This window comes from Entelurus aequoreus, linkage group LG01 (genome assembly GCF_033978785.1).
Source record: "Entelurus aequoreus isolate RoL-2023_Sb linkage group LG01, RoL_Eaeq_v1.1, whole genome shotgun sequence".
NCBI lineage: Eukaryota > Metazoa > Chordata > Actinopteri > Syngnathiformes > Syngnathidae > Entelurus > Entelurus aequoreus.
Genome location: NC_084731.1, coordinates 45,757,505 through 45,776,015, shown reverse-complemented (window position 1 = coordinate 45,776,015; position 18,511 = coordinate 45,757,505). Strand labels below are relative to the sequence as shown.

At 36.5% G+C, this 18,511-nt stretch overlaps 1 protein-coding gene across 3 annotated transcripts in view; it reads left to right on the top strand.

The window, feature by feature from the left end:
* tkta (transketolase a) overlaps nucleotides 1-18,199 on the top strand; it is a 34,908-nt gene extending 16,709 nt beyond the window's left edge. For all 3 annotated transcript variants that reach the window (XM_062052549.1, XM_062052557.1, XM_062052541.1), the window contains 10 exons: nucleotides 1,157-1,348; nucleotides 5,036-5,154; nucleotides 5,232-5,428; nucleotides 5,507-5,671; nucleotides 9,351-9,507; nucleotides 9,798-9,928; nucleotides 9,991-10,074; nucleotides 10,138-10,231; nucleotides 12,219-12,341; nucleotides 17,462-18,199. In XM_062052549.1, the coding sequence (XP_061908533.1) occupies nucleotides 1,157-1,348; nucleotides 5,036-5,154; nucleotides 5,232-5,428; nucleotides 5,507-5,671; nucleotides 9,351-9,507; nucleotides 9,798-9,928; nucleotides 9,991-10,074; nucleotides 10,138-10,231; nucleotides 12,219-12,341; nucleotides 17,462-17,649 (1,450 nt within the window). In that variant the 3' untranslated portion in view covers nucleotides 17,650-18,199. The remainder of the gene's footprint in view (nucleotides 1-1,156; nucleotides 1,349-5,035; nucleotides 5,155-5,231; nucleotides 5,429-5,506; nucleotides 5,672-9,350; nucleotides 9,508-9,797; nucleotides 9,929-9,990; nucleotides 10,075-10,137; nucleotides 10,232-12,218; nucleotides 12,342-17,461) is intronic.
* The last annotated feature ends 312 nt before the right edge of the window (nucleotides 18,200-18,511 follow it).

The window sequence follows — 18,511 nt, the reverse complement described above, 5'->3', positions numbered from 1 at the left end:
TGTTGAAAATATAACATAGATTGCTGAAAAGTAAATAAATAAGTTAGACAAATGACTACATAAATTAATGAATAAAAGAATAAAGTAAAGTAAAGTTTAGATCCATGAAAGAAAGAAGAAAGTGAATGAATGTTTATAACTGAATACATTTACATATGCATAAAAATTTGTTTTCTTTTGTATTTTTTTTTTTTTAAGAATTAAGTAATATTTATTACAACCTTTTTCCAAAACACAATATAGAATGTGACATATAACAGGATAATGCATACATTTATCATTTGTTTTCAAAACGTTTACAAAAAAGTGGGACCCCAAAAATTTACTGTCTGACCCCATTTTGAAAATTCCTAGCGCCAACACTGATGGAGTATTGGTGCGTGCAAAACAGCAGCAGGCGGCTGTGGCCTGCGGGCCGGTTCTAATACTAATCACATATCATCCCGGGGGCCATAGATCATTCATTCACGGGCCGGATCTGGCCCGCGGGGCTTGACTTTGACACCCCTGCTTTAGTTAGTTTGTTTGATAGTGTCATTACTGACACAAGTGGGGGAAAAGTGTACTACAACAGAGTACTGCTGCGGTGCAAATGGACCACTGCTGAGAAACAGATATTTTTTGGCGCCCCCGCTCGCGGCCCGACAATGGGTCTTGGCCTTATGGTTAGGAAACTGATATAAAGTGTTTTCCATACAGGTACTACCTGTAAACACATTATAACTCACTTGGCTGCCTGGGAATAAGAATACATAGCAGGAGGATTCAGTGTTGCCAACTTAGCGACTTTGTCTGTATATTTAGCGAGTATTTAGACCCACTACATAGTCATTGTCCCAAAAAAATGTTTTAACTTTATTTGTTTTTGTACGTACTTCTTGCAAATAGCCAATTAAAACAAACTGCATGTCAAAAATGGCCTTGACACCATGTTTTAATTCATCATCAACAATTCCAGCGCCTTCCTTGTGAAATAATCTTTCATATTTGAAGGACATATTTGAGACACAGGTATGAAATTCGACAGCCACACCTTCAGAAGCCTCAGGACACATTTAGCACGCCTGCTTACACCAGAACTTGTCACATTGCATCTTCATGTTTCCTGCGCACAAGTGCTCATACACTAATGGCGCCACTCTTCTCTGCACTGCAGCTACCGCGTTTACTGCCTGTTGGGGGAAGGCGAGATGGCCGAAGGCTCCGTGTGGGAAGCCATGTCGTTTGCTTCTCACTACCAACTTGACAACCTGGTGGCCGTCATGGACATCAACCGCCTGAGCCAAAGTGACAACGCACCTTTGCAGCATAACGCCGAGAAATACCAGAGACGCTGTGAAGCTTTCGGGTAACAACGTTCACACTAACGTCAAATTTCACGCATAACTAAAAGTCGGTTGTAGCAAGTTACCTCCTAAGAGATTCTAGAGCAGGGGTTAGCAACCCAAAATGTTGAAAGAGCCATATTGGACCAAAAATACAAAAAAAAAAATCTGTCTGGAGCCGCAAAAAAATTAAAATCCTTATATTAGTGTTATAATGAAGGCAACACATGATGTAAGTGTCTATATTCGTTACATTAGCCTACTATCAAAGGGTGACACAACTCTTCGTTGACAGAAATGTTGTATTTAAATTTTTATTCTACACATTTTTGCAACATTGGAAATCTCTTCTCACAGGATGAGATAACTTCTAGAAATTACTGGCTCGGAATGGCCAAAGGTATAGATGTGTGTTTCCAAGTATAAGGAAATGGCAGGCTGTCTTCTTCTAATGGATTTATTACAATCTTTGCTAGCTGGGTAACGTTTGCTGTGGTCTGGAACAACATGGCACACAAACAGCTATCAGAAATGCAGCCAATATTACATACAGATAATGTGTCATGAGACATGCAAATATAAATTAAATACACATAAGTAAAGGAAATTAAATGAGCTCAAATATACTCAATCAATCAATCAATCAATGTTTATTTATATAGCCCTAAATCACAAGTGTCTCAAAGGGCTGTACAAGCCACAACGACATCCTCGGTACAGAGCCCACATACGGGCAAGGAAAAACTCACCCCAGTGGGACGTCGGTGAATGACTATGAGAAACCTTGGAGAGGACCGCATATGTGGGTAACCCCCCCCCCCCCCCCCCCCCTAGGGGAGACCGAAAGCAATGGATGTCGAGTGGGTCTGACATAACATTGTGAAAGTTATACCTACAAACGAGGCTTAATGACGCAATATGTACATACAGCTAGCCTAAATAGCATGTTAGCATCGATTAGCTTGCAGTCATGGATTGACCAAATATGCCTGATAAGCACTCCTGCAAATCAATAAAATCAACAAAACTCACCTTTGTGCATTCACGCACAGCATAAAATGTTTGGTGGACAAAATGAGACAAAGAAGGAGTGGCATAAAACACGTGGAATCCAGTGAGCCAAGTGGGCCACTTTTGTAAGCGGAACTGCCGCTGCGGGATGAACCTGTGGCAGCATCAGAGAAAGTTGTACATGTAAACAAACTACGATGAGTTCAAGGATCGTTGAAATTGCTTGCCAAATACTCACAACAGTGAAGCATGTATAACATAAACAGTGGGATTTTTAACAATTAGGAAGGTTTGTGTCATGTTTTCTCTCCTACAGAAAATATATTAAAACAAAAACAAAACATTTTTATTAACCTTTTTCCATTTTCACAAGAGGTCCAGGGAGCCACTAGGGCGGCACTAAAGTGCCGCATGCGACTAAGCCGCTGGTTGCTGACCCCCGTTCTAGAGACATCCTTTGCCATTGAGTTGTCTGTTTCAATCAATATAGGGGACATTTGAAAGATGGTGTTTATTTTTTGCCACTATATTGCAGCATCTCAAGTTCTAAAATTAGCCTAAAATGGCAACGCTACACAAACGCGAACAGAAATGCCTTAATGAAAAACACTGAAAATAAAATGTTTTATCCCACATTTATTTTAGCACAAACTAATGCAATGCTTTATGCTAAAATTAAAATGTGGTTGCCTGTCTATCTGTGTTGACCCTGCGATGAGGTGGCAACTTGTCCAGGATGTACCCTGCCACCCGAATGCAGCTGGGATAGGCTCCAGCACCCCGTGAACCCGAGAGGGACAAGCGGTACGTAGAAAATGGATCGGTGGATGGATGGAAAATTAGGATTTAAAAAAAAATGTGTTCACCAGATGGCGCTACTTTTCCTATTCAAAGCATGCAGCAAAATATCTTACTTTAACCGTTTTTTTTGCAAGGGTGCTTTGTTACTGAAATGATAAATGTGTGTCTCTGTCAATGTTGGGTAATAGTGTTTATGTAAACGTTTTATTATTTTAGCTTTATTTATATTTAATGGATTTTTTAAAAACCAAGCGGGTTCATATAAAAACTTTAAAATACTAAAATATGCAATAATATTTAATATGTACATCTCAGACTGAATTAGATCTAAAATACTAATTTAAAGTGGATATTAGTATATAATATATGAACAGCAGTATTTTGTCAGCTGACATGTTTTGTCCGTAGTGCTTGTTTACAATCGGACACAGGAGGAAAAAAGTGTGAAAATTAATGTATCTACCAATCATTTAGCCATCTCAGGGCCTAATAATATCAACAACAACAATAATATTAATAATAATAGTAATAATAGTAACATAATAAAAGTATTTTGTGGATTTTTTAAAAATAAAATATAATTAACATTTCATTTAATTAGTATACAGGCTGACTTTTCTTTTGAGGGACTGACCTATTAAAGTAGAAAAAAGTATGACAATAAAATATTTTGCAACTTTTTGGGGGGGAAGCGTAGATTTTTTGTCCTTATGTGTGGAAAATTGATACGTCTGCCTATAACTGAGCCTAATACTACTACTAATAATAATAATACAAATAATAATAAAATATAAAAAATATGTAATGGAAATTTATTTAAGTGTAAAAGCTTTGAAGCTATGTACTTGTATTTTAGAGGATTTAAAAAATCATTACAAATCCATATAATTAATATGAATTTCAATTTCAGGCTGAATAATAGAAAAAAGAATGACAATAAGATATTTCTACTGCAGTTTTTTTCGACGCTGACATTTTTTGTTCTTATTGCTTTGAATGCTAGTTTGAAATCTGACACTGGCTTAATAATAAAAAGTAATAATACAATATTTTTGGGGAATTTTTTTTTTTTTTTATAAAATAACTTTGAAGGTATGTGAACATACTTTTATTTTAGGGCAGGATTCTCAAAAATTTTTCACCAAGTAACCCTTCAGAAAAAAACTTGTCTCTCCCAGTACCACTATCATGACAACATTAAAATGCAGTAGCAAAGTAGGCCTCAATATTCATTAAAAACAAGGCAAAGTTTTTTAAAACAAGTATATGTAAGGTTGCCACTGCAACTTTACACACTGTTTGAACAGTAATATTGTGGTTAGAAAAATAAAATACTGTTCTTTCATTAAGTGATTTTTTTGGCGTACCAGTAGATAGAGCCCGCGTACCACTAGTGGTACAGGTACCACAGTTTGAGTTTGTTTTAGGGGATTATAAAACGAAATATAATTACATATAATTATTATACATATATATTTCAGGCTGAATTAAAAGACTGACCTATTCAAGTAAAAAAAAACATTTTTACCGCAGTTTGTGGTCATGAGGTGGAAATGTGTGAGGGAATTTTAAGCCCCTATGAACTTTTATGAAGGTAAATGCGCTGTAAAACAGAAGTTCAGAGCTTTAATAAACTGATATTGAATTAAAGGGGAATTGGGTGAAGGGGAGTTTTCAGTAGATGAATTATGTTCAAAAAGTGCCCTAGAAGAAGCCTTGAGGGACACCAGCAGTGACAGAAAATTAGTGTGATTTGAAATATTCTAGTTGGATAAACTGAATTTCTATGGACACATTAGGTAATAAATTATTTGTAAGGCTATTTCATTTGGCGTCCATGTAGCATGAAATATCTGTATAATAATGTATGATAATGTAATACGTGTATGTACATACAGCTGGCATACCATCATTGCGGATGGACACAGCGTGGAGGAGCTGTGCAAGGCTCTGGGCCAACCACGCCATAAGCCCACCGCCATCCTTGCCAAAACCGTCAAGGGCAAAGGCATTCCAGGTAACTGAAAGTCATTAAAAGAAAAGTTACATACAATGTATAGACATCATCTAAGGCACTGTTGGTTGTGGCTTTAGCTGCAGAAGATAAGATGGGCTGGCACTCCAAAACCCTGCCTAAAGACATGGCCGAGATGGTCATGAAGGATCTGCAGAGTCGGATTATGAGCACCAGCAAGCACTTGTACCCGCCTGCTCCCGTAGAGGACTCGCCCCCAGTCAGCCTGAGAAACATCCGCATGGCCAGCGCCCCCGCTTACAAGCCCGGAGAAAAGGTTACCCGTCCGTCTAAGTGCACGCCAACACAAATGTACGGTATTACAGTATATTACCCACGTTTCCTTCTTTCAAAGATTGCCACACGTAAGGCCTACGGGATGGCGATCGCCAAGTTAGGCCGATATAACGAGCGCGTGGTGGCCTTGGACGGGGACACGAACAACCTCACCTACGCGGAGATCTTCAAGAATGAGCATCCCAATCGCTTTGTGGAATGTTACGTTTCTCAGCAGAACATGGTAGGATGATTCACTCCAATTCAACCATTGTACTACATTGGGCACATAATAAAAAATCCCAGTTGTAGTATATATATACTTCTTCCAATTACTCTATTAATATTTTCATATTTTACCCTATATATTATATTATTCTATTTGACTGTCACTTTTTAATGATCATTGTTTTAATTTCTTTGGGTGACTCTACTTTATTGACAATAGTCATAGTTTAGATTCATATCATATAGGCTTTTTGAAGTTAATGAATATGTTTCCTTGCCATAGAAAAGCTGCGTAAACGATTTTATACTATACCATTTCATTCTATCTTCTTTTAAATCTGGATAGAGTCTGCTTTAAACAATGTTAATTGGTTATGGTAGTTTAAAGGGAAACGGCACTTTTTTAAAATTATGCCTATGGTTCACAATCATTATGAAAGACATGACGACAGATGGATTTTTTTTTACTGCATTCTAAATATTAAATACGTTCGATCAAATATCCACTTACAATGGAGCCTATGGGAACCGTTCAATTCTGCCTATAGAGCCTCTAAAAACAGCTAAATACCTCCATTAGGGTTTTATATACATGATGTAAGTATATTTGTAATTATTTGTAATTTGTAATAATATTCAATATTTACGCATTGTGATCATTGTAAACATACGCGGTGCATTAATTTAAAAAACGCATCACAATGTTTGCTTTTTTTTCTTCATCACTGATTTCGGCTCACTGCAGACTTTATGAAAGCCAAAAAATATAATAAAATGTCACTTACGGTACAATGTCTGCTGTCATTGGGATGCCGACTGCTAGGAAGTTCATATATTTCAATATCAAAATATAAATATGTTTTAAAAATTCTAATGTTCAGATTTTTCCTATATTATTGTTATAATTTATTGTTGGTATTTTTTTTTGCTAAACTAAAAAAAAACTAAATATAAATATGTCAAAATCTAATGTAAATTATGTTTTAAAAATGTGTGTTTGTGTGTGTGTGTCTGTGTGATGCTAAACAATCACGGCAAGTGTATTCACAAGTGAAATATTAATAGGAGAAGAGGGCGACACCATCTGGAAGAAGCAAAGTCAAAAGTTGAAGGGTAGATCTGTTAAAATAGGACCAATAAGAAATTACAACATTGTTAATACAAAAAAATATTAATTATCTCGTGGTATGAATAATATCATATCCTTATAAAACCTGACTAGGTCAAAGGTTAAAAAAACCCAACAACTTTATTTGGATTTTATTGACATGACAGTTTGTATTTTGATTGATATAATTTTCCAACACTGTTTATATTTGTTTGTGTAAACACACTCTTCTATTACTCAACTGCACTTCAGAAAAAAAGTAATATTTAAAATGTGTCAAAATGGGGACATTTTAAATTTGTCAAAAGGTGCCCGCCTTTTGTGTTGGCAGTGCTATTATTTTTCTGACAAACACACCACAACACAGTTATTAAACCTCAGGACTTGAATTTTCTCACACAGCTCAACGCAACCCCCGCTGCAACTTTAGGGAGTTTGTAATCACTGCGAAATTTGGTACACGTATTTATCCAGTACAATCCAATCCAAATTGATTTGTAGAGCACTTTAAAAAACAGTGGACCAAAATGTTGTACAGAATAATATTACAATGCATAATAAAAGGCAAAGAAACTAATAAAGACAGCAAGACACAGCTAAAAACACGAGTAAAAATTAAATTAATATGTAAAAACATGGATAAAAAGAATAACAAAAATAAACCCTAATACAAGCAAATAAAATGGACTCAATGAAAATCTAAGCTAAAACCAAATAAAATATGGTTGTCCCTCCATACATTGCACTTCAAATATTGGGGCTTCACCACATTGCAGATTTATTGTGAATATTAAAAAAAAAAGTAAAGCATATTGTACAATTTTCTGGTCCTAAATTAAGCATTTGTAATCATAAAAATGGCTGAATGAACTAAAAAAAAACATTACTAAAGGAGTATAGGCCACTCGATGAGACCCAACCAATCAATATCGCGGCCACTGATTGGTTCAGCCTCAGGCAGCATTATTGGACTATAAGAGGTACTGTAAAATGACTACAGACTGGTTTTTATTGTCTAGAGAAGTGATTCTCAAACTGTGATATGTGTAGCACTAGTGGTACGCAGGCTCCATCTAGAGGTACGCCAATGAAGTCTGTAAATATGTACTTTATATGGAGTATCATTGTTGATTATGTCTGTGCATTGAGTGTAATGTGACAGTGGCCAAACATATCTAATATACTTGTTAAATAAAACCTCTGCTTTGTTTTTAATGAATATTTAGGCCTACTATGCTACCTCTTTCAGAGATGTGTGAAAATGTAAAAAGATGAAGAAAAAAATATATTTTTTGTTTTAATATATTTTCTGTAGTAGAACAAACATGACACAAACCTTCCTAATTGTTAGAAATCCCACTGTTTATATTAAACCTGCTTCACTCAAGAGAGTATTTGGCAAGCACCGTTTTGTCCTACTAATTTAAGCGATCCTTGAACTCATCGTAGTTTGTTTACATGTACAACTTTCTCCGACGCTGCCAAAGAAAGACGTGTTTTATGCCACTCTTTCTTTGTCTAATTTTGTCTAACGTTTGATACCGTGCGTGAATGCACAAAGGTGAGCTTTGATATACTTATATAGCGCTTTTCTACCTTCAAGGTACTCAAAGCGCTTTGACAGTATTTCCACATTTACCCATTCACACACACATTCACACACTGATGGCGGGAGCTGCCGTGCAAGGCGCTAACCAGCAGCCATCAGAGGCAAAGGGTGAAGTGTCTTGCCCAAGGACACAACGGACGTGACTAGGAAGGTAGAAGGTGGGAATTGAACCCCAGTAACCAGCAACACTCCGATTGCTGGCACAGCCACTCTACCAACTTCGCCTTGATGATTTTATTGATTTGCTGGAGTGCCTGATAAGCACTCCAGCAAATCACTATTTGGTCAATCCATGACTGCAGGCTAATCGATGCTAACATGCTATTTAGGCTAGCTGTATGTACATATTGCATCATTATGCCTCGTTTGTAGCTATATTTGAGCTCATTTAATTTCCTTTACGTATGTCCTCTGTGTATTTAATTTATATTTGCACGTCTCATGACACATTATCTGTATGTAATATTGGCTGCATTTCTGATAGTTGTTGGTGTGCCATGTTGTTCCAGGCCCCAGCAAACATTACCCAGCTTGCAAAGATTGTAATAATTCCATTAGAAGAAGACAGCCTACTGTTTCCTTAAACTTGGACACACACATCTATACCTTTGGCCATTCTAAGCCAGTCATTTCCAGTTATCTCACCCTCTGAGAACCGTCCGTTTTACTAATGTTTTCTAATGTTGTAAAAATGTGTAGAATAAAAATTAAAATACAACATTTTTGTCAACGAAGATTTGCGTCAGCCTTTGACAGTAGGCTAATATAGCTAATGTAGACACATCATGTTTTGCCTTCATTATAACACTTACATAAGGCTTTTAATTTGTAGCGGCTCCAGACAGATTTTTTTTTGTATTTTTGGTCCAACATGGCTCTTTCAACATTTTGGGTTGCTGACCCCTGCTCTAGAGGGTTCTCATGGTGTAAAAACATGCTTCATTTTGGATTACTTAATGAGAACATTTATTTCCCCAGGTCAGTGCCGCCATTGGATGTAGCGCCCGCGAGAGGAACATTGTGTTCGCCAGCTCACTGGCATCCTTTTTCAGCCGTGCCTACGAGCAACTCCGCATGGCGGCCATATTGGACAGCAACATCAACGTGTGTGGCTCCCACTGCGGCCTCTCCACCGGTTGGTCATGAGCAATCAATAATCAATCTCCCAACAATCTGTTTCCTCACACTGGTAGTGCTAGTTGTCACATTCTCCCTCTAATCCTGTGTTGTCTTCACAACGAGCCCTCACTTCCTTCCCTCTTTCTCCCTTCCTGGAAGCTGTCCGCAGGGAACCACGTGTTCCTCTGTTGGCGCAGGTACACCGCATGTCCAATACGTCTCCTGCATGCACCTGCCCAGACGTTAAGGATTGTCTCGTCTTCTCCACACTCAGTGAATAGAAATGATTGACAGAATGTATTCCAGGTGAGGAAGGGCCTTCCATGATGGGGTTGGAGGACATGGCAATGTTCAGGGCGCTCCCTATGACCACCATCTTCTATCCCAGTGACGGAGTGTCTACAGAGAAGGCTGTGGAACTGGCGGCATCCACAAAGGTAGGAAAGTGTCATCTTTTTCTGCAAACCCTTGCACTAATCAAGCTCTTCTCTTCCTAAAGGGTGTGTGCTACATCCGGACCAGCCGCCAAGACAGCGCCGTCATCTACAACAGCAATGAAGACTTCCATGTTGGACAGGCTAAGGTAACTAGGAATGTGCTATTAGTAGGGCAGGTGGGAAATATGATCCTCCTTTTTGTCTGCCAGGTGGTGTACCAGAGCAAAGAGGACCAGGTGACTGTGATGGCTGCCGGTGTGACTCTTCATGAGGCTCTGGCTGCAGCTGAACACCTTAAGAAAGGTACTTTAACTAAATTAAAGTGCACTACCTGGCTGCATCCAGCAGGGGCGCTGTTGATTCAGACTCAACTATCGTAAATACTACAACTAGCAACGGAACCAACTTTGGAGTAGCAATACTTTGTCTAAGAAGATGTCTATCCATCCATCCATTTTCTACCGCTTATTCCCTTCGGGGTCGCGGGGGGCGCTGGAGCCTATCTCAGCTACAATCGGGCGGAAGGCGGGGTACACCCTGGACAAGTCGCCACCTCATAATACCTCCAAAACCCAACACCAGTGAAGTTGGCACGTTGTGTAAATCGTAAATAAAAACAGAATACAATGATTTGCTAATCCTTTTCAACCTTTATTCAATTGAATAGACTGCAAAGACAAGTTGCTTAACGTTTGAACTGGAAAACGTTGTTATTTTTTTTAAATATTAGCTCATTTGGAATTTGATGCCTGCAACATGTTTCAAAAAAGCTGGCACAAGTGGCAAAAAAGACTGAGAAAGTTGAGGAATCCTCATCAAACACTCATTTGGAACATCCCACAGGTGAACCAGCTAATTGGGAACAGGTGGGTGCCATGATTGGGTATAAAAGCAGCTTCCATGAAAGGCTCAGTCATTCACAAACAAGGACGGGGCGAGGGTCACCACTTTGTCAACAAATGTGAGAGCAAATTGTCGAACAGTTTAAGAACAACATTTCTCAACAAGCTATTGCAAGGAATTTAGTAGGGATGTCTGATAATGGCTTTTTGCCGATATCCGATATTCCGATATTGTCCAACTCTTTAATTACCGATACCGATATCAACCGATACCGATACTGATATATACAGTTGTGGAATTAACACATTATTATGCCTAATTTGGACAACCAGGTATGGTGAAGATAAGGTCCTTCTTTTTTTTAAATTAATCAAATAAAATAAGATAAATAAATTAAAAACATTTTCTTGAATAAAAAAGAAAGTAAAACAATATAAAATCAGTTACATAGAAACTAGTAATTAATGAAAATGAGTAAAATTAACTGTTAAAGGTTAGTACTATTAGTGGACCAGCAGCACGCACAATCATGTGTGCTTACGGACTGTATCCCTTGCAGACTGTATTGATATATATTGATATATAATGTAGGAAGCAGAATATTAATAACAGAAAGAAACAACCCTTTTGTGTGAATGAGTGTAAATGGGGGAGGGAGGTTTTTTGGGTTGGTGCACTAATTGTAAGTGTATCTTGTGTTTTTTATGTTGATTTAATTAAAAAAAAACAAAAAAAACGATACCGATAATAAAAAAAACGATACCGATAATTTCCGATATTACATTTTAAAGCATTTATCGGCCGATAATATCGGCCGGCCGATATTATCGGACATCTCTAGAATTTAGGGATTTCACCATCTACGGTCCGTGATATCATCAAAGGGTTCAGAGAATCTGGAGAAATCACTGCACATAAGCGGCTAAGCCCGTGACTTTCGATCCCTCAGGCGGTACTGCATCAAAAACCAACATCAGTGTGTAAAGGCCCACATGGGCTCAGAAACACTTCAGAAACCCACTGTCAGTAACTACAGTTTGTCGCTACATCTGTAAGTGCAAGTTAAAACTCTACTATGCAAAGCCAGAGCCATTTATCAACAACACCCAGAAACGCCGCCAGGTTCGCTGGGCCCGAGCTCATCTAAGATGGACTGATGCAAAGTGTTAAAGTGTTCTGTGGTCTGACGAGTCCACATTTCATATTGTTTTTGGAAACTGTGGAGGTAGTGAAAAAATTAAGTTTCTCAGTTCAAACATTAAATATCTTGTCTTTGCAGTCTATTCAATTGAATAGAAGTTAAAAAAGATTTGCAAATCATTGTATTCTGTATTTATTTATGAATTACACAACGTGCCAACTTCACGGGTTTTGGGTTTTTTAATATATGTCGCCAATCAAGATATTTGAACCATCTTTTCCTGTATGTCCTCCATTGTTGATCCAGAGAGGATATCTGTGCGTGTCATTGATCCATTCACAATCAAACCCCTCGATACCAAGACCATCATCGAGCACACGCGTGCCACCAGAGGAAGAATCCTCACTGTGGAGGACCATTACTATGAAGGTAATGTTTATTGTTTATTGTATGGTAGCGGATTCATGTGTGCATGCAGTCAGGGCATCGAACCAGCATCCTCTGGTGTGTTGCGCTGGCACGCCGCCATTGGCTTTCAGAATAAGACACGATGTGCTGGCATTCTCCGATTGGCGGGCTGCACCGTGGCCTCGTTGCACACAAGGTATCGAAAGTCAGAGAGGCAGCGTGCTGTCACTTTTCCTTAGCTCAGCATGTGCCTGCAGGAGCATTTGTGACCTACATAGCACGGGCAGACGCGCCCTGCACTATGTCTGCCCAGGCAGCTAGCTCTCATTGGGATGCCACACGCTTGACTGGACATACAATATAATACATATATACAGTACATACAATCTAATTCATAAATTAAATACAGTCCCTTAAAGGGGAACTGCACTTTTTGGGGAATTTTGCCTATCATCACAATGATTATGAAAGACCTGAGGGCAGATGTTTTTTTTTTTTCATTCATTCTAACTTGTAAACAACATAAATAAAAGTCTGCTTACTGCGAAGCATATGGGAGGTCCTCTTTTTTGCCCATAAAATCCAATAAAAAAAACATCCAAAAAGCACCAACAATACTCCATTTACATTTTGTGACTTGAATATTAACCAAGTATTAGTGATATTGGTATTACAAGCGCTAACGCAGACAAACTATTTATAGCGGCGCCGTGATCACGAGCCTGTGTGCCTATGTTTACATCATCGAGTAGTCAGCTGTTTCGTCACTTCCCTGCTCCCTGGAAGTTTATTGCAGATAATAAATCATGCATCTCACTTGGATTGAAGAAGGCTGAGGATGTATTCCGACAAGTTAGTACCCTTTGACAGCCAATTTAGACTCGGAAAAGGCAAGAACGTCTCGAAAAGACGCTTGGTTTCACCTCCCTTTTCTTTGTGAGGATTATGAGTCATTCTTCATGTAAATGGGAATATATGAACATCCTAGCAATCTGCATACTAATGACAGCCGACCTTGTACAGTAAGTGATGTTTTATTATGTTTGTTGGCTCTCATAAAGTCTGCAGTAAGCAATATTCAGTGAACGTTGTGATGCGTTTTTTAAATTAATGTGCCGCGTATGCTTAAACTGAGCAAAATACGTAAATATTAAATGCTATTATAAATGTGCCTGTTACTACATTACATTTATACTTCACAATGATTCCAAAAATGTGCAGTTCCCCTTTCATACAGTAAATACAACATAATACATAAATACAGTAGATACAATATACTGTAATACATAAATACAGCACTCAAATACAGTACTCAAATACAGTATACAAATACAGTACAGTACATACAATATAACAGTGTTTTTCAACCACTGTGCCGCGGCACACTAGTGTGCCGTGAGATACAGTCTGGTGTGCCGTGGGAGATAATCTAAATTCACCTATTTGGGTTAAAAATATTTTTTGCAAACCAGTAATTATAGTCTGCAAATGATGTGTTGTTGTTGAGTTTCTGTACTGTCTGGAGATCGGCAGACTTACCACGTTATACTCTTCCATATCAGTAGGTGCTTTGTAGATGTCGGAAACAGCGGGAGGCAGTGTGCAGGTAAAAAGGTGTCTTATGCTTTTTCGTGCAGGTAAAAAGGTGTCTAATGCTTATACCAAAAATAAACAAAAGGTGAGTGCCCCTAAGAAAAGGCATTGAAGCTTAGGGAAGGCTATGCAGAACGAAACTAAAACTGAACTGGCTACAAAGTAAACAAAAACAGAATGCTGGACGACAGCAAAGACTTACTGTGGAGCAAAGACGGCGTCCACAATGTACATCCGAACATGACATGACAATCAACAATGTCCCCACAAAGAAGGATAAAAACAACTGAAATATTCTTGATTGCTAAAACAAAGCAGATGCGGGAAATATCGCTCAAAGGAAGACATGAAACTGCTACACGAAAATACCCCAAAAAATAGGAGCGCAAGACAAGAACTAAAACACTACACACAGGAAAACAGCAAAAAAGTCAAAATAAGTCATGGTGTGATGTGACAGTACACCTACTTTGAGACAAGAGCTATATTGATGCATGGTTGGTTATGGTTTAAAGTCATATCCAAAAATTGCGGCGACGACTTTTTACTGTCAACTGAGTTTAGTTTTTTTTAGTGATTTCTGCTGGTGGTGTGCCTCCACATTTTTACAACGCAAAAAATGTGCCTTGGCTCAAAAAAGGTTGAAAAACACTGCAATATAATACATAATTACAGTATATAATACAGTACAGTACATACAATATAATACATAATTACAGTATATAATACAGTACTTAAATACAGTACATATTGTACAATGTAATACATAAATCCAGTGCTTAAATGCAGCACACAAAAACAGTACAGTACATACGATATAATACATAATTACAGTATATATTACAGTACTTAAATACAGTACATACTGTACAATATAATGCTTACATACAGTATATGAATTCAGAATATAAATACAGTACATAAATACAAAACGTACATACAGTAGCACAGTACTTAAATACAGTACAAACTGTAAATGCAGTACATAAACACACTACTTATAAACAGTACATAAATACAGTATATCAATACAGTACTTAAATGCAGTACATAAATACAGTATTTAAAAGCAGTACATCAATACAGTACTTAAATATATTATATAAATCTAGTTAATAAACACAATGCATACAATATAATACATAAATGCAGTACATAAATATAGAATATACAGTACTTAAATAAAGTACATAAATACAGTACTTAAATACAATACATAAATACAGTGCATTAATATAGTATTTAAATGCAGTACAGCAATGCAGTACTGAAATATAGTATATTAATACAGTACATAAATGCAATGCAGTACTTAAATGTAGTATATAAATACAGTACATACATACAATGCATACAATAAAATACATAAATGCAGTACATAAATACAGTATATAAATACAGTACTTACATCCTGTACATACATACAGTACATAAATACAATATATAAAATATATTACATATATTCAGTACTTTACACAATACATAAAAACAGTACTTAAATACAATACATAAATACAGTAAATAAATACAGTGCATCATATAGTAATTAAATACAGTAAATAAATACATAACATACAATACAGTATATAAGTACAGTACATAACCACAGTACTTAAATACAATGCATAAATTTAAGACACAAGTAAAGAACATAAACTTACAAAAATAATGTGTATTATCTACAAATATACATAGAGTATATGTGGAATCAAAAAGAAAATATGGGCCTTTTTAATAACACTAATAATTGGCAATAAAAAAATTATCTCAACCTTAGGTGGCAATTTTAACAGCAAATCAGCCAAGGAAAATAATGATAATAAAAAATATACACTATAGCAGGGGTCACCAACGCGGTGCCCGCGGGCACCAGGTAGCCCGTAAGGACCAGATGAGTAGCCCGCTGGCCTGTTCTAAAAATAGCTCAAATAGCAGCACTTACCAGTGAGCTGACTCTATTTTTTAAATTGTATTTATTTACTAGCAAGCTGGTCTCGCTTTGCCCGACATTTTTAATTCTAAGAGAGACAAAACTCAAATAGAATTTGAAAATCCAAGAAAATATTTTAAAGACTTGGTCTTCACTTGTTTGAATAAATTCATTAATTTTTTTTACTTTGCTTCTTATAACTTTCAGAAAGACAATTTTAGAGAAAAAATACAATCTTAAAAATTATTTTAGGATTTTTCAACACATATACCTTTTAAATTCCTTCCTCTTCTTTCCTGACAATTTAAATCAATGTTCAAGTAAATTTATTTTTTTTATTGTAAAGAATAATAAATACATTTTAATTTAATTCTTCATTTTAGCTTCTGTTTTTTCGACGAAGAATATTTGTAAAATATTTCTTCAAACTTATTACGATTAAAATTCAAAAAAATTATTTTGGCAAATCTAGAAAATTTGTAGAATCAAATTTAAATCTTATTTCAAAGTCTTTTGAATTTCTTTTAAAATTTTTGTTCTGGAAAATCTAGAAGAAATAATGATTTGTCTTTGTTAGAAATATAGCTTGGTCCAATTTGTTATATATTCTAACAAAGTGCAGATTGGATTTTAACCTTGTTAAAACATGTCATCAAAATTCAAAAATTAATCTTAATCAGGAAAAATTACTAATGATGTTCCATAAATTATTTTTTTAAAAAGATTGGAATTAGCTAGTTTTTCTCTTCTTTTTTTCGGTTGAATTTTGAATTTTAAAGAGTCGAAATTGAAGATAAACTATGTTTCAAAATGTAATTGTCATTTTTTTCGTGTTTTGTCTTCTTTTAAACCGTTCAATTAAGTGTAAATATCATTAATTATTAATAATAACAGAGTTAAAGGTAAAATGAGCAAATTGGCTATTTCTGGCAATTTATTTAAGTGTGTATCAAACTGGTAGCCCTTCGCATTAATCACTACCCAAGAAGTAGCTCTTGCTTTCAAAAAGGTTGGTGACCCCTGCACTATAGTATTAATACAATGTGTATATAGTTGCAAACATGGCACATGCTTGGTAAATTACTTTTTTTTTTAAATTAATATATATATATATATGTATATTTATATGTATATATATATTTTTTCATATAATATATTTTATTTCTTTATATTTTTGGAATAAAGCTATTTTAACATCACTTCACCGTACCGTATATAGTCAAATGTATTGCAATTAAAATAAAGGAATTCTATTCTGGTAAATCATTTTGATAAACATATCATCTTTATTTACATAGTTCTATTTTATGTTTTTTTTAATTATTCTATAATTGTTTTTATATATTTTAAAATCTATTTAATAACACTATCCTCACTGCACTTACAGTCAAGTACACTGCAATTTAATCTGGTAAATCTTATTAAATAAAAATAGTCTATATATTTGCATATTTTTTATGACATTTTTTAAAGTGTTTTGCATTGGGTTCTATTCAATTCTAGTAAATTATTTAATATGTATGTTGGGTACAATAACGTATATTTCCTTCTTGAAACGTTAATTTCCTACGACGGCGTGTTAGCGGACATCTTGCATGATATATTTTTTTCCCCGTAGGTGGTCTTGGGGAAGCCGTCTGCTCAGCGGTGGTCAACGAGTCGGGCTTCAGTCTGCATCGTCTGGCCGTGTCTCACGTCCCGCACAGCGGAAAACCTCAAGAGCTGCTCAAGATCTACGGCATCGATCGCGACGCCATCGCTCAGGCCATACGCAAGATGCTCAGCACCTCCACCAACGCCAAGTAAAAGTCCTCCCCTCGTCACGCCCGTTTATGATCAAACCTCTTAACCGGGGGGTGTCCAAACAAGGGCCACTACAGAAAAAAATGACTATGTTTGATATCTTATTAAACACTAAAGTTTCACTATTGTGGGTTGAGATATAATGAGAAGCTATCAAAGATAGCTTACTAATTATTACTGCTAGCGTGGTATCTTTTTCTCTTATCTTCATTTTACATAAACAATATTCCCTAAGGGCCAATAAAAACCAGACTGAGGGCCACACTTTGGACACCCCTGTCTTAAACAGTCACTGGACACCAAATCCTCTCCATTCTTGCACTGTGAATTCTCTAATGTGTTTCCTAAAGTTTGTGATTGTGATTATGTGATGTACACTTCAAGGTAGAATTTCACTTTTGCTATTATTTCATACATTCAACACACACACACACACACACACACACACACACACACACACACACACACACACACACACACACACACACACACACACACACACACACACACACACACACACACACACACACACACACACACACACACACACACATACATGCTCCCCACACCTGTTTTTACATGTTGTGATGCTTTCATGTGTTTTCTGGAGAATGCTTTTGAAGTAACCTCATTAAGGTGGTGGTGTTTTTTTCAATTTTTGGAATATATACTGTATCGTTCCATATGTAGTGCCCACAATTGGGTGGCAGGGTTAGTGTTAACGTAGTTGTCATGACGACAGTGTCAGAAAGAAACAAAGTTGTTTGTAGAAGTTAGTGGAGAAAAAAAGATATCAAACAAATGTAGTTTGGTGAAAGGTTGCCCCAAAACCACACATACGCATGTTTTAGACATTTCCAATGTA